The sequence below is a fragment of the Pinus tabuliformis genome, chromosome Q (assembly GCF_031772625.1).
Source record: "Pinus tabuliformis cultivar Carrire ecotype Pingquan chromosome Q, CPIR1, whole genome shotgun sequence".
NCBI classification, from domain to species: Eukaryota; Viridiplantae; Streptophyta; class Pinopsida; order Pinales; family Pinaceae; genus Pinus; species Pinus tabuliformis.
Window position 1 is genome coordinate 1,155,630,701 of NC_142296.1, and position 16,951 is coordinate 1,155,647,651.

The 16,951-nt window shown below is 41.4% G+C and overlaps 1 protein-coding gene across 1 annotated transcript in view; it reads right to left on the reverse strand.

Annotated features, from left to right (window-relative positions):
• Positions 1-5,646: 5,646 nt before the first annotated feature.
• LOC149223745 (sister chromatid cohesion protein PDS5 homolog A-like) overlaps positions 5,647-16,951 on the reverse strand; it is a 112,211-nt gene continuing 100,906 nt past the window's right edge. The window contains exon 10 of the mRNA XM_089383398.1: positions 5,647-6,037. Coding sequence (XP_089239524.1) covers positions 5,815-6,037 — 223 coding nt within the window. The 3' untranslated portion in view covers positions 5,647-5,814. The remainder of the gene's footprint in view (positions 6,038-16,951) is intronic.

Genomic DNA, 16,951 nt, shown 5'->3' on the forward strand with positions numbered 1-16,951 from the left:
AATTAATCTTAAGGTGAGAGGTCTCCCTTTACCCCACCCCTTTCTGGATCCTATGGAAGTGGGGACCAGACAACACCCTTAGCCTCCCCGATATAGCTTTGGACAGAGCCTGGGTAGGCTACGACTCCACTCTCTTCCTCAAGTTTCGGACTGCATTTGATCGACTTTGTGCCCTCAGGGCTAAGCAGAAGTTGTTTTCTCTTCCCAACAAGATTTTCTTAGACGAGGACCTCACTCAAGCACAGGTTGTGGAACTTAAACAATCCAAAGAACAAGTTATGGCAACATGACAAACGGGGAAATGGTCAGTTACCAGGAATCTTTGGGTAGTCATTCAAGACTCCTTACCACCTGGGTGGGAACCCCAAACTGGAGGTTCCAAATGATGGGACTACTTGGGGAGGCGATAAGGTACAGGCATTTCTACACAACACCCTTAGCCTCCCCAATATAGCTTTGGACAGAGCCTGGGTAGGCTACGACTCCACTCTCTTCCTCAAGTTTCGGACTGCATTTGATCGACTCTGTGCCCTCAGGGCTAAGCAGAAGTTGTTTTCTCTTCCCAACAAGATTTTCTTAGACGAGGACCTCACTCAAGCACAAGTTGTGGAACTTAAACAATCCAAAGAACAAGTTATGGCAACATGACAAACGGGGAAATGGTCAGTTACCAGGAATCTCCGGGTAGTCATTCAAGACTCCTTACCACCTGGATGGGAACCCCAAACTGGAGGTTCCAAATGATGGGACTACTAGGGGAGGCGATAAGGTACAGGCATTTCTATCCATTGTTGGAATGGAAATGGATCTTTTTGGTCATGGCGGGACTCGTGTATGACACTCTCGAATCAATGGACATCCTCTTTGTGATTGAGACTAATGCGAGCCTTATTCGACCCCTCCCAGGTATCGCGAGTTACCATTGGATCTCAGTTTGCAACAAGGAGATGAGGAGCTCAGGAGGGGTCAAATGATCAAGTGGAGTTGCTTGTTTGGCTAGTGACTCACTCCAGAACAGGGTATAGCTTTGGTAGCCGAAGATGAGTTTGCCAAGTTTATGTGGATTCGGATTAACATCGAAGTCTCTCCTCCGAGGGACATCTACATTGCAGTTTATTACTTCCCCCCGGCCTCCTCACCATTTGAAGTCCATAATGGCTCAAATGGGGACCCCTTTATAGAATTGTACACCGACATCACCCGGTATTATGTTGTTGGGGAAGTCATCCTCTTAGGTGACTTCAATGCTCGCACAAGAGATCTCCAAATCCCTCTCCACAACCGATGAGAGGATGTATTTTGTATCCAGGGGATAGATCCAGATTCAATAGGGCTTCACTGGATGTCAGATGATGCTTTGGGGCCCACTACAGTTTATGGTAAGCATCTATTGCAGTTGGACGAATCCCAAGAGTTTTTTATTCTAAATGGTCTCCCCTGTTTCCTAGACTCTCACGTTTTCACATGTCGTCCATATCGAGGGGGTGCAAGTGTAGTTGATTATGTATTTGCTAGCCATAACTTGCTCCCTTTTATTTTCCATTTCTCAGTCTCCCCCACCCCCCTTGTTGATCATGCACTTCTTTCCTTCTCTCTTCCGTTTGACCCTCCCCTTCCACCCCATCCCTCCCCTCGGGGCCCACCCCAAACTACCTTATGATTTGATGAAGGAGACCCTGACATCTCCTCTACCCTATGCAAGATGCTCCCATCGAAAACCCAGTTCTCCTTGCTTGATCTGCTTCCACTAAATACAACTGTCTCAGCTGCCATTTGGGAAGCAACACTCAAATCCTTCCCCCGCTCCACTCGTTCCACTTCCATCTCCCCTAAAGTTCAATCTTGCCCCATGAACAAATGGTACGATAATGAATGCAAGACTCTACATCGAGAACTTCGATATGCTTTCACCCACTCTCAACCCTTCTACTCTGACCTCAAAGCTTCTTATCGTTGTCTCCTTCGTCACAAGAAATGACTCTTTGTCTCTCATAGAAGACGAGAACTTTCTGCTCTCCTTGCCCACTCCCCTAAACAATTCTGGTACCATCCTTCCCCGACGCTCCCCTCTTCCACCTGACCTCGACCCTACATCCATGTTCTCTCACACTTCCAACCTTTATGATATTCCCAGGCAGGCCCAAATTCATGTTACCTCCCACCCTCTTCCTGTTACCTATTCTCAGACAGAGAAATTAGAGAGACCATTTGGGTGGTGAACAACAGCAAAGTAGCCGATGAGGAAGGCTACCAAGTAACATTCTTTAAGCACGATTTCCATGCTTTGGTTAGCTACTTGGCTTATCTCTTCAACCATATAGTCTGTGAAGGTTTTCCACCAACATGGTCACACCAAATCATCCATCTGATCCACAAACCAGGTTCGAGCTCAATTCCCAATAACTACAAAACGATCATGGTGGGCCACACGTTCTCGAAGTTGTGTGTTACTGTTCTACATAGGAAGCTCTCCAGTGACCTTGAGCAGAGACAACTCAAAGCTAGGGGACAGGCAAGTTTTCAACCGGCTCATCAGACCATTGACCACATCTTCACCCTTCACACCGTGATTGACGAGGCACGACACTGCTCTTCAAAAGTCTATTGTTGTTTCCTAGATTTTCAGAAAGCCTTTGACTCTGTTCTGAGGGAGGCCTTACTTCAGAGACTCGGAGATATTAGCATCTCTACAACCTTATTGACCGCTATTATGCGCATATATGAGTCTGTTCTTGGTCATCTTCACGTGGCCCATAGGATGTTTGATTTCATTCGAAGCACTATTGGGGTTAAACAAAGTTGTCCATTATCCCTAACCTGTTTGGGATCTATATTGATGAGTTGGAAGCATTTCTACACAAGCATATCCAAGACACTGATGGTTGCCTTCTTCACCAGGTTTTGATATCTACTCTACTCTTTGTTGACGACATGGTCCTCCTCCCCTCATCCCCAAAAGGATTACAGAGGCAGTTGGATGCCTTGACCTCTGTTTTGTGATCATCGACAATTAACGGTCAACCTGGGTAAAACCAAGGTTATGATCTTCAATGGGGTGAAGAAAACCTCAAACCTTCACTTTCTATTCAGAATGGAGGAGATTGAGATCACCAACACGTATACTTACTTGGGGGTGCAATTCTCAGGTCCCCGCTTCAATTTGCGACCAGCGCTTCAGCCTCGAATCAACAAAGGATATGGATCCTTAGCCCTTCTCAGGAGACAGTGCTTTCAACATCATTTCCATGACATCTCACCCAAGATGAGCCTCATGGACACCTTGACCTATCCCATCGTTCTATATGGCTCAGAGATTTGGGGATCGTCTTTACTTGAGTCAGATTGGGCTTCAGCTAAGAGAGTCCATATTCTTCTTCTCTGCTGCATCATTAGGTGCAAACTGACAATACCGTAGCATATCATCCTTGCAGAGTTTGGAGCTTAGCGTTTTCGGCTTGAGACAATCTTCAAATTGGTTGCATTCTTGCATCATGTCTAGGGATTTGCAAACTAGATAAAGAGTAGTGACCGATATCCTTACTTAGCATATTGCTCTTCTGAGACTATTGCTCGTTCTACTCCCTCAGGCCAAGCTAGATGTTGGTTTACAGGAGTTTCAAATCTCTTAGAGTCAGTGGGAATTCAGTTGGATCGTCTCCCTCCTTTCCTTTTACCTACTAGACAGGAGTTAAACAAGATCATCAGGGAGGACATCTACAGGAAATTCGTCCAGGGCACCTGGGTCAATCCTCCGAGAGGGTTGCGCCCAAACATGGTCTTCTACGTCGAGCACTTCTTGGAGTTGAGAGACGGGCTCATTGTTCGACCCCAGTATAGGTTTAACCACTGGATGCATGCTCTTCGCATTCCTCTAGGCCAGTTCAGAGTAGGTTCTCATAGACTTCGAGTAGAGACAGACCACCTGGTGGATAGACCATACAGACTCTACCAAGTATGTCATTTACAGGAAGTGGAGACTGAAGTGCACTTCATTCTTAGATGCCTTAACTACTACGAGATCAGAGGAAGTATTCATTGCTTGTTCAGATATTCTTGGACCCTCGCCAGCTTTTTCAGGTATCCCGATCAAATATGTTTGGCCCTATATATGCAGGAGGCTCTTAGATTCCGAGCACATATTCTTCAGCTTCCCATTAGACCAGACCCCACACAAAGGATCACGACATTTTTCAAGGTACTACCTTCAGATAGGGGCACCAAGAGATCGATTGATACCAGCACGTATCCAGACTCCAGATCAGTGAGGATTTGTGGGACCTCACCCTGCCACACGAGATCTCAACAGCAGATCCATCTCAGATCCGTTCCTGGGAGACGGACTAGGTCCTCCAGCATTAAGCAGTGTGCGAACACCCCCAAGAAATGATTTAGTGGACAATTTGTACTTGCCATCGGCTCTTCATTGGGCCAACAAACTTTGTTGAGTTTCTTCAATGTAATTCATGCAGCCTCAAATGTTAGAAGAGATGGGTCTGATCCTCAGACCTATTAGCTCTTGAATCTTCTCTGCTAGGGCCAAATGTTGATTTACTTCATGCATTGTATCTTTTATAGGAGACCCGTTTGGTTCTCCCACTTTGTATATACATCATTGTACTCAACAGTGCCTTTGACCTACTTTGTGGTCATTAGTTGGACATAAATATAATTATCTTATATTACCTTATCTTTGTGGGGATTATTATTCACACCCCTAAGGAAATATGGGGATGTGAACAGCGTGCACGGTGTGTGCAAGGACATCACATAAATGACATCCCATACTTCAGTGCAGGGTGACTATCCCAATTCATGCGCCAAAGATAAAGTATGCATCCCCACCTCACATTCACATTCATCCTATCTTGATCTTAGTGTGTGTGTCTGACATTCACAGTAATACAACATGCTAAATTAAGTAACGGAGACTACAAACATGTTAATAAGAAACGTTCAACAGAAAAGGTAAGAAAAAGAATGGGCACACTACATTTTAAACAATCCTCCACAACATTTTCTACTTCTGCAACCTTTTATATTCTTTTTATACTTAGTCTGAAGTTCACGTTTAAGGGTCAGTTTCAAGCTTTAGAAAGGGAACAGGTTCAACATAGATAAAATTCCGAAATAGATTCGTATGTTTTAAACTCAAATTCTATACGATGATATCATGGATTCACTATGATAAAGGTTACAAGAAACCTCTTGAACATTGCCTCAAGCATCCTATAAAAGTAAACATTTTTTCCCTTCGTAATCACGAGCATTGAGTCCTTTGCAGGTTCTCTTATACATGCAGAAAGAATGACCAAATATGTACCTAAATAACCTCTAAAAATATGCATCTACTATAAGTACTGGAATTCAGTCCATTTATCTATGGGTGAATTGCTCCAAGCCTTAAGAGATTAATCAGTAAGTAACCATTATCAAATATCTAATATTCAAACTTGATAACTATTATTTAACCAACATGAACAAAAGGGCATGGACCTTCAGCAGAATAGCTTAGAGCCAAAGGCATCTGCAAAACACTATTTACTATAAATAAAATGGGTAGTGGGAACAATACTACCTGGCATTGTTACTAAAAGCTCACAATACCATTATGATTAAACACAAATATCCACTTAAAAAAAAAAATTAAAAAAAAAATCCAAGTACCTGGCTGGGGATATGAGATTAGAGAATTTTCATTGTATAATTAACATATGTACAACTTAGTGCATACACAAATTGAGGCCAAGCTAGCCATTGACCATGCAACCATGGAAACACCATATTAGCCAAATATATCATCAGCTAGAAGATTTTTCACAAGTTCGTTAAGTCAATTACACAAATATCTTTTTGATGCCCTTTGGAACAGACAGGTGCACTTGCATCTCTAAATTCAAGAGGGTCTGCAGTCCTTTCTGCCAAGCTCTTTTCACTTTCAGAAAAGCAAGCGTTAGATCTCCGTTCCAATACACCGTGAGCATTGGAATTCACACTTTGGAGTACAGTATTGCTTCTGGTTCTATATAATGACCTCACTCTGCCATAACCACCAGCAAATCATGAAATGAGAAAGAAACAGAAGGTAGAAGTGGTTGATAAGAATAGAAGATGAAATAAAATGATGCACAACTTGTTGGTTATCCTCTATGCAAAGGTGCTGACTCCCATTCTGTAACAGACATAAATGTTCATTACATCGGCTAGTATATATGCTAGATTAATTTTGAAGTAGGCCAACTGTTGAGTGCCACACCACCTGTATAAATAACATGTTTGGATTGTACACTGACTTATCTATTCATCAATTCATCATGATTCATTTATATTATTACTGATTATTTCACTTCTGAAATATGAAATATCTGTTAACTTGGTTTATTGTTTGGATTTGGTTATACACAGAATCTGGTTACCTGATCTGTTCATCAACCTTTTATTTAGGAATCTGGGGTTTGTATGCTTCAAGTGGTTTCATAGCTAATACACAAGGAACATAAATGTCTGTTACTAGCACTGGGATACGCTAACTAATATTTATTTATTGTTGTAGAGTTGACTCACATATAAGCTGAAATGTAGAGTGTCCTATGACAGGTATTAGTAGTAGCACAAATGGATCATCCACGTCTTACGTATCACCTCATTCATCTATTATCTTTCATTTGATGAAATTCATTTCGATTATCTCTTTTTTATATGTTGATCATGCTTTCTTGAATATAACATTTGTGTTTGCACTCTTTTCTATGGTGTTTATGCATTACTGATATTAGATTTGGGTTTGTATGCTTCACATTCCTTTACAAATTTTCTTCAATATTTATTCTCATCTTTCAACCATCGATAACAAATACAAACATAATTAAAGAGCAATGATTGATGTAGTAACATATCCAAGGACGTCACATTGCTTTTTAGTCTTTATACATATATAGCATGTAGATTATAACATTAATATACAAATAACACCAAAGACTCCAAATCTTTTCGGCCAAATTCCAGGATATGTACACACACGTCTGTAAAGTCTAATAATATAACTTAACCTCAATTTAGGTTTCATGGATACAACATATATTAAAAAATTATTACACAGACAAATTTGAAGCGACATTCTTTGGTGGATTGTTGGTACAATTGCATTAGACTCACTCTACAAAATCCAAGCCAATTAAATGCAGTCTCTTCATTTTAACCATGGAAATCAATGTTGCTTGGCAGTGGGAACCCTTCATTCTCAAGCTTCACCATTGGCTTTGTGTACATATTACAACTCATAATGGTGGATACTTAATCCTCCAAAGGATGACATATGATGCCTTGGTGGTGACATTATGATTTAGAGGCACTTTGGAAGCATACCCATGGACTTTGAGCTATTTCTTGAAATACAAAGCACTCATGATCTATTTGTCACTTGCTTGTGGCATTTCGAATTCCTTAGAAGGAGGATGTCATGGTGGAGGCAGCATTTATCCCACACGTGTGTATTATTTTGGCATTATTTGTTATGTGCTTGAGCTATTATGAGGCTGGCTTGTAATATGTCACTTGTTGAACACTCAAACAAACTTGTATTAGGGATTTTACTTTGTAAATTTGTAAAAATAACGGTTGTAAGCCTCATATAAATAGAGGCTCCTCTTGTTTCATTTTCATCATCACACATTTGTCACTCTTCTCTTATGAAAGAATGAATTAGTCTTTTTTACTAGTGGGGCAAAGATGTGACTTTTCACTGGTGCAAATTCTCTTGGAAATGGTATTTTTGTATGGAGATATTTTCCTAGGATTGGAAGTTGTGTTTCTTGGAAAATTTAGTTTCATGCTTTATCTTTTAAATTTTGCATATTGTATATTTTAAGTAGATTTTCTATTTTATGTCGTGACTGAATGCTCTATCGATGTTGAATTCTTGCTCCATTGTAGCATGAAAAAATGTTCTCTTGAAACCTATAAGGAAGCTTTCATTGTGCATTCCTTATATTTAATTCCCCCCTTCACAAGGAAAACAATTAGGTTTTCAAAAATGGATGCCCTAGTCATCCCCCCTTACTCCATCATAACCATTTCATTGAATTTAGCCCTAGAAGACTCCATCAAGCCCATTTAGGATAAGGAACTAATCATAAGTTGTGTTAGTCACTTTCTAATTCATTATATTTCTTGTTTACCTTGTTTACCTTGTTTACCTTGTTTACCTTGTTCCTAGACTTCTAGGGATAGCAACTAGGGCTTTAGAGTAGAAAATTGCATAAAAGTGAATTTGTGTTGGATGTTTATGGTTCATAAATTAGGAATTGCATCAATAAATGATACAAAAGAAAAATCTAGCATTGTTGCGTGGTTAAACATCCTTCTTTAGTGTTGATGTCATCCCTATTTGTTGTTTATGCATATTTTTCAGCTATAAAATTCCATTTACCAACCATAATACTAGTGTCTTTTGGAAGGCCTTGTTCTCTCTTTGTTGACTATCCTTGATCGGCCTTTTCTTTGGATGTTATATGACATCATACAACCTCTTATTGAAAACTAGTAAAACCCTAATTTATAATAGCTATCTATTTGGTCTATGAATTGTTGGAAAATCAAGGTTCCTATATATTATAATTGACTTTCCTTCCTTGATAATCATTGGTGATGTTAGTTGGCCTTTTATTACTTTTATTTCTTGTTCATCAAGCAATTACCAAAACAATGAAGATCACAAAGAGACAAAGTACAAAATATATAGGCTCCAAGACAGGGCAAAATCCCTCCAAGGGGAAAACCAAAAAATAATACTTCTCTTCTTATAGAATCAGATCAAAATGAGACTTCCATGACCCAAAGACCAAAGCCAAAAATCCTTCCAAGCACCAAGTCATCCCAACAAGATTTCCTTCAAGCAAAATGAAATCTTCAATGCTAACAAGGATCGAACCTCCTCAAAGACTTCTCCAAATAGGTCTTGTTACCCACCACCAGTGGGTGACCCCTATATGAGAAATTTTCTCCTAGATTTGTCTTCAGCCAGCGTCTCCTTGTAGCCACTAGATAATTCGATGTACCACCATCCTTTGCCACCTAATCTAGCCATTATGTGACCTCGCCCATCTGTTATGATCGTATGTTTGAAGGTGGGCCTTCCAACCCAGAAGGTATGACTTTTCATTATGTAATTGCCTGTTAATGCTTGCTTTTCTCGTACACATTTGGACATGGATTAGTGGGGGGATTCAGTGGAAAGAATGAGCTTGGATCGTACTATTTTTCCCTCACCTCAACTTGGTGGTTAGTCTTGTACCCTAGTCCCGTGGGATCTCCTTAATGGGCTACTAGCTTTAGGAGTGGTACTACATGCGAAACCCCTGATTTTGGTTGTTTGGTCCCGCATCCCAACACCATATATCTCACTCCCCTCTGCTCATTATAACCCCTTTTTCGCACTTTTCCCATCATGGTCCACATTTGTCCATTCGGTCCACGAAGTGTTAGCCTCCCCCTTCCCTTGTCCACACTTTTGGTCACACCTGGAACGATGCCTTGAAGGTAGATGCAACTAGAAAGAAAGTTAAAAACATAATTTGGCCACTTACAACAGGAAATGTACCACAAAATGCAAAAGATAGTCGAGACATAAAATTTAGCATGTGGGCAAAAGCCAAACCCGAGCTCTACCCCCTATTACTATGACCATCACCCTAGTTCCTAGGGCCCCCATGAGTGTCCCCTACATCATTTAGGAACCCATAATTGTCCCAACCCCTGGTGGATGATGAACTGCCCAACCTTAAGGGAGTAATCACTACTACATCATATGCATCAAGCTCTCATCCCTTGGAGCCCCAAGCGATAAAGAAAGAAAAATCAATAAAAGGAAAAAGGCATATGAAGAAAGGTGGAAAAACAAAGGCCAGGGTAACTCATGTACCTTTCTCCCTCCTACATCCATACACCCAATGTGTGGGCTTCCTTCATCTTAGCTACCCTTGTACCATGGCATGTGGATTGGAAACTTCCCTCTTGCCCCCACTCCATTCCATCATTACTTCACATGACACCTGCTATTTGATGGATGTACCATGGACCTATCACTCCCTTAGAGGTTGAAACCACCTAATAGGGTACTTTATTAACCTCTCTTGTCGAGCAAGGTAACACCTGTACATTCTAAATCCCTTTTGGCAGGGCATGCCACTATGAAGTGTCCACTTTTGCCCCTTATTGTACTAATGGATTTGCTAATTTCAGTTAACAATGGTATGTTCTATGCTTAGCACAATTTACTTCAATGTTCCTTAGTAGCCCAATAACAATTTCCAATTTCCAATAGCAATCACAATAATCACATTGATAGTAAATGCAGATAGAACATGAAACAAAGTGCAGAAGACAAGCTAAGACAAGAGGGCACCAAATTTGGCGAATGCCAAGGAAAAACCTTAATGTGGGAAAAACCGTTTGTTCTTATTATTAAATCAAAAGTTCAGCGCAGAGAGAGAGTACAAACGTCAAATTGACTTTCCCAATACGAATTCAAAGCACCCTGTAGATTTTTGTAGTCAACTGCAGTCAAACTTCAGCCCTAACCAAAAAGTCAACGTTGGTCAAAACAACAACAAATCATCCCCAAAGCAATTCAGGCTTCCTTAATCAAACTTGGCCTAATTAGGAGGATGAATTCAATCCAAAACAACTTGGTCAAACTCAGTCAAAGGAGAGAGAAAACTATTGTAATTTTCTACAGTCAAACAATAGTCATCCCTGAAATCAACGTAGGTCAAACAACCCAAAATTTCTCGGTTTTTGTCCCCAACAATGCGGCCTAAAAAAATCAAACCTTTGACCCTCAAAACGCAGTGAAACTTGGTCAACAACCCCTTGGTCAACACTAGTCAAACCTCCTCTGAAGTCTGAAATTTCGGCCTGTACTTCTGCCTAGAAAATATGTCCTCCTTGCCACGTGAGAGAGAGAGAGGTTGCCCAATAGTTGTACGAACTAATCTAATGAAGAGAGAGAAGAATGTGCGAGTGATGAATGTGCCAAATGAGGAGTGAGATCTCTTGTATTTATACAATTTGTTGTGGGTGAAAAGACACATCAAATGGGCTTCTTGAGCCTACATAATGATGAAGCCAACCTAAACAATTTGCACATTTGTGGGCATAAATTTAAAATCACACTTCTACTTGTCTGAATGAGATGATCTTTATATCAATCTTGGACCTCTCGAAAAGAGGAATCCAATGCAATCATCATCTCCATCAAATGAGTTGTCCCAAGGTGGAATTTGGCCCTAGTTGCCAATTTTAACACTCCCTCTCAACTAGGGAGAATTCCACCTGCCAATCCCTCTACCGTCATGTAACATCTTTGTCATCTCATCTCTACTCTGCTGAACCATGAAGTAATAATGAAGAAGAATCGATCGAGAGTGAGTCACAAGACCTTACCACTCTCCACTGACAAAAGTCAGTCCAAAGGTAGAACCTCAAATGATCCCATATCAAGTTGTTGAACACTGAGCATCCTAGACAGGGAGTATGGCAGTACACGATGCGTCCATTGGTAGTGTTATGGTCCCTATCCACGTTTCCCAACTCATTGGCCAAATGAGAGGTACTTCCCATGAGTCCCAAACTAGATGGGTAGGATGTATGTTGGGGCATCAGCAAGAGAAGGTCAACCACTGTCAGAGTTGGATGATAAAGTCAGGAGATCATTGTTTAGTTTTGGTTTGAAGGTGGGGTGATGGGGCTCCATCAAGGCTAGCCGAAGGTTCAAGGATCAAGGCTGATCTTGTTCCTATGCCATAGGAGAAGGTGAACAACTCATCCTATGCATATGTAAATCATAGGGGAAGGTGAACCACTCACCCTACACACGTGTCTAGTAGGGGAAGGTGAACCACTCACCCTACACACATGTCATCAGGGGGTATCATAGGGGATGGTTACCCACTCACCTTGTACATAGCGCACCACATAGGGGAAGGTGAACCACTCACCCTAACATTGCTCATAGCTCCAAGAAGTACCCCAAGCCCCAGGAGCTCCCAGAGCTCAATGTCCAACTCAAGCGACACCCTCACGGGAGGGCCTTTCCACGACTCCAAGTCTCTCTTAGAAGGCTAATAATTTGACCTTTCCCAAAGGCTTCATGAGAATATCTGCGACCTGCTCATCAGTCCTGATGTGTGGGAGCCTTATTGTTCCCCGTTGTACCACATCCCAGATAAAGTGGCACCTGATATCAATGTTCTTGGAGCGGTCGTGGAACACGGGATTCTCTGAAAGGCGAATCCCACTCTGGTTGTCGTAAAAGATCATGGTGGTATCCAAAACGTGCTCAAATAACTCACAGACGGGCTTCCTCAACCAAACAACTTCACAACAGGCCATACCAGCTGCAATGTATTCGGCCTCGATAATGGTTAGTGCAATCGATTTTCGCTTCCTGCTCATCCAAGATATTGAATCAAACCCTAATGAGAAGCAACATCCAGACATGCTCTTACAATCGCCCACACTGCCAGCCTAGTTAGCATCTGTATATCCATGCAGCCTCAAATTTTCAACACTGTGTCTCGGTCCATAACGGATTGTGCCCCGGAGATATCTCAAGAGAATCTTAGCAACAATCCAATGTATGTGATGAGGCTCAACCATAAATTGACTCAACGTGTTCACAACGAAGCATATGTCAGGACAAGAGTTTACCAAGAACATCAGGGCCCCCACAAGTTGTCTATATTCGAAAGTATTTGCCAATTTGGGCCCAACAGCACTTCCACATAGCTTCTTGAAGTTGAGTTCCATTGGAGTAGACACGGACTTGCAATCCACCATCCCACATCTCTAAAGTAGCTTCACAATGTATTTTCCTTGAGAAAGGAAAACCTCACCTGAATTTTGCCGAACCTCCAAGCCTAGGAAATAGTGCATTAGTCCTAGGTCCTTCATCTCAAACTCGAAAGCCAACTCCCTCTTGCATTGATAAATGTGAGGTTTTACACCTGTTAGAATCAGATCATCCACATAAAGGACCAGAATGAGAGGCTTGTCATTCTCAACCTTGAAATATAGGTTAAGTTCAGCACTGCTCCTTGTAAATCCCAACTTCATAAGATAGTTATCAATCCTCTCATATCAAGCCCTGGTGGCTTGTTCAACCCATAAAGAGATTTCTTCAATCTGCATACGTGTGTCCTTCGATCATGTACTTTGAACCCCTCAGGTTGTTCCAAATAGACTTTCTCCTTAAGCGAGCCATGCAAGAAAGCAATCTTAACATCCATTTGGTGTAAGCTCCATTCTTGAGAAGCCGCAAGAGCAATAATCGAATGGATAGTGGTATATCGGGCAACTGGTGCAAATATCTCATCATAGTCCACTCCTTCCTTTTGAGAGAAGCCTTGAGCAATGAACATGGCCTTGTCTTTTTCAGCAATCCCATCAGCTCTATGTTTGATTTTGTAAAGCCATTTCGAGGTGACCACACACTTGTCCTTGGGTCTAGGAACCACACCCGAGACATCATTCTTCATGATTGATTCATACTCCTCATTCAACGCATCCTTCCATACTTGGTGTTTCACAGCTTATTCAAACGTACAAGGCTCAGATTGAATAATGGTACTCATGAAGCAAGGTATCCTTGATGCCTGGTGGGCTTCTTACTTTCACAAAATGTCCCTCCTGGAGCAATATGCTTTTCAGCATCTTCGAGAGCGTCTTTGAGCCACAACGGTCTTTTCCTAGAGGTAGAGAGATCACTAAGAGGTGGATCAATGGGATCCTTGGACCTTCAACATCGAGCATAGGGCCATCGAATGGAGGTTCTTCCTACTTTCCTGTAGCATTATCATTTTCTTTTCATGGAATGGGGAGATCTCTGGCTTTCCCAAGAGCAGTGTCTTCATCGAATGTAACATCATGGCTTACTTCCACATCTCGTTGACCAGGCACATAGATTCTATATGCCTTTGAGTTTTCACTGTAGCCCACAAAAGTTCCTTTCTTCCCGCATGCTCCCAACTTGTTTCTCTTCTCTTTAGGCACATGAAAATATACGGGACAACCAAATATTCTAAAATGAGAAACATCAGGTTTCTTACCAGTGAAAACTTCTTTGGGTGTCTTGAAATTCAATGCTTGATGTGGACATCTATTTTCAGCATATACGGCAGTATTTGCGACTTCTCCCCATAAGAACTTCGGTAGACCTAGATCATGAAGCATGGCACGGGTGGCTTCCATGATCGTTCAATTCTTTCTTTTAGCAACTCCATTTTTCTCAGGAGTGTATTCAATGATTGTCTCCCTCTTAATCCCAACATCTCTACAATCGTCATTGAATTCAATGATTCATATTCGGTCCCATTGTTAGTCCTCAATATTTTGATCTTCTTCCATGTTTGATTTTCCACCAAGGCTTTGAAAGCACAGAACCATTTGAGTACTTCATCCTTCTTCTTCAAGAAATAGATCCATGTTTTGTGAGAGAATTCATCCACAAAAATAGCATAATATAAGTATCCTCCTATTGATGTTACGGACAACATACCAGATAGATTGAAATGGACTACTTGAAGAATATCAGAAGTTTGACTTTCGCTTGAGGGGAATGGTCCCCTTGTAAGTTTCCCAGTTGCACAACCCTGATAAACACCTTCATGATTCATGTTGAAATTGGGCATACTTGTGAGTGGCGATCTTCCTTACCCCAGGTAAGGCTTTGTAATGAAGGTGGGCAAATCTCCACTGCCACAATTCAGATTGAAGAGAAGTGTCGCAAGACATGGCTCCCAAAGTACTTCCTCCAACTTGATAAAGGCCATCAACCCTAAATCCAAGTGTAAATGCATCTTTAGGGTTTCCTTGCCAAAGACATATCTTTCCATCAATGAATGCTACCTTGAAGCCGTTATCTTCCATCGCAGAAATAGATACCAGTTTCTTCTTCAAATCGAGCATGTTACCGCTCAAATTAGCATGGGACCTGAAGGGGATTCCTAAAGGGAAAATGCTAGGCAAAGGGAAACAAATGGAGACTTAGCCCACTGTCACCTCAGTTAAGGCTCCTTTCTATTTACAGAGATTCACCGATGGGAGGAGACCCGGTATGTTATGGAGTCACTGATGAAGGATAAATCAATGAATAGATATGAGTGACCCAAATAATCGATTTTCCGAAAGAGCTTGAAGGATGCAGCTTGCTTGCTTTCTAAGCAAGGTACAATATCTTCTAGGGAAAGGAAGGCAGGATTTGAGGCTTAGGTTTATGGGATATGACTTGTGAAAGAGTTTCTCAATCCCTAAAATCCTTGTTGAAATTGGTATCCCAAATCGTTCTTGAAGAATTTTCATTTCAAAGAAACAGGACCACTTGGGACCAAGTGGACCTAGTCTAGGGTAGGAGGAAAAAGTATGGTAACCAATGATGTTCTTACACTACATAAGGTGGGGAAAAGGATCAAAGAAACAATTCCCATTAAAGGTGTTGAATTGATCCTATAAGGTACTAGCCTTAGGGATGCTAGGGCAAAGTTTGATCTCGGAGCTAGGGCTTGACTTTTCTCCCAACTCCACTGTCGGAATAGCTTTAAAATTGGAGGATGCCTCGAGGAGACACTAACGCAAGAGACCCTAGGAGATCAAACTTTTTGGAATAATAGTTTGTCGGGAAAATGATGCCCTAGGTGACCCAACTTGGCTAGACCTGGGAAAAGGTGAAAAAGATGTGATTTTAGGTGACCACCTCTTGGTAGATAAGTTCCTTAGTCTTGGGAGAATGCAGTCCATGATGAATATGAGTGAGGACCTTTGGTTCCTGGTCAAGGAGGCCTCAAGTTCACTTCGCTAGCCTTCTAGGTCAAAGAGAAGCAATCTTGCAACTTTTATACTTCGATGTGCAAAGGAAATGGCTTACCAAGTTCAATTCATTGATAGAATTACCCCTAGGAGATTTTGTTCACATTACATGGCCCATACATTGGAAGATGCTATAATAGTGACAAAATTCCACAATTTGAAGCAGTAAATGCATGCAGCAATTAGCCCTAAAAATAGCGAAAATCCCAGTCCAATGTATATGACAGTAAAACAAGAATAGCATTAAAATCATGTACTTACATGTAACAAAATATATCCAACCATTGACAATTGACAAAAGAAAAGCTCCAAGATAAGATAGACCAATATCCACACATCCAAATTCATCCATAAAGCTCCAATTCATCCCCTCCAGAAAAAGTGTGAAATTCTCAAGAGAGAGAAAAGATCTAATCCAAATTGATGATGAACAAATGAACTCATCTCACTTGTATTTATACACTAATTAGGAGTGTGAATTAGCCTCCTTGGCCTACATGAGCCCCAAAAATAAATTAATGTTCTAATAATTCAACTTTTGCTAACAAGCCCAACAAACTAGCTCATAAATGAAAAAATAAGCCTCTCAAGAAGTCAAATAATAATCCATGCATGTTGTAGGGCCCTCTAAGAGGCCTAATGAGGTCCATGGGTGCCATAATGAAGAGTGGGACTCTCAAAAGCAGTGGACAAGGGGTTGGCCCCTTGTAATAACCTGTCATGCTCCAAATGACATGTGGGGGCACACAAGTCTCCCCATGGGTCTCCAAACAAATCGAAGATGCCTGTAGATCGCTTGTAAGGGCTAGGATGATGATGTAGGTGATGCCACATCATCGTGCAAGTCCTGGATCATCTGCCAAGTGTATGGTGCAAATCTGAGGCCAGCAGGGCATGATGAATTAGGTGCATCTTCCTCATCCAATAAGTGAACCACGAGCAATCTCTGAATGGCTGTGGGGATCCATGGAATGATGTTTGTTGTTGTGGAGGCCCATGGCTCTCAACGCACACCCTACATGTGCCAATGTAGCCCTCTGGAGGGTTAGGACCCTGTATAGGAAGACCAAACCCAAAATAGAGACCATCTGCA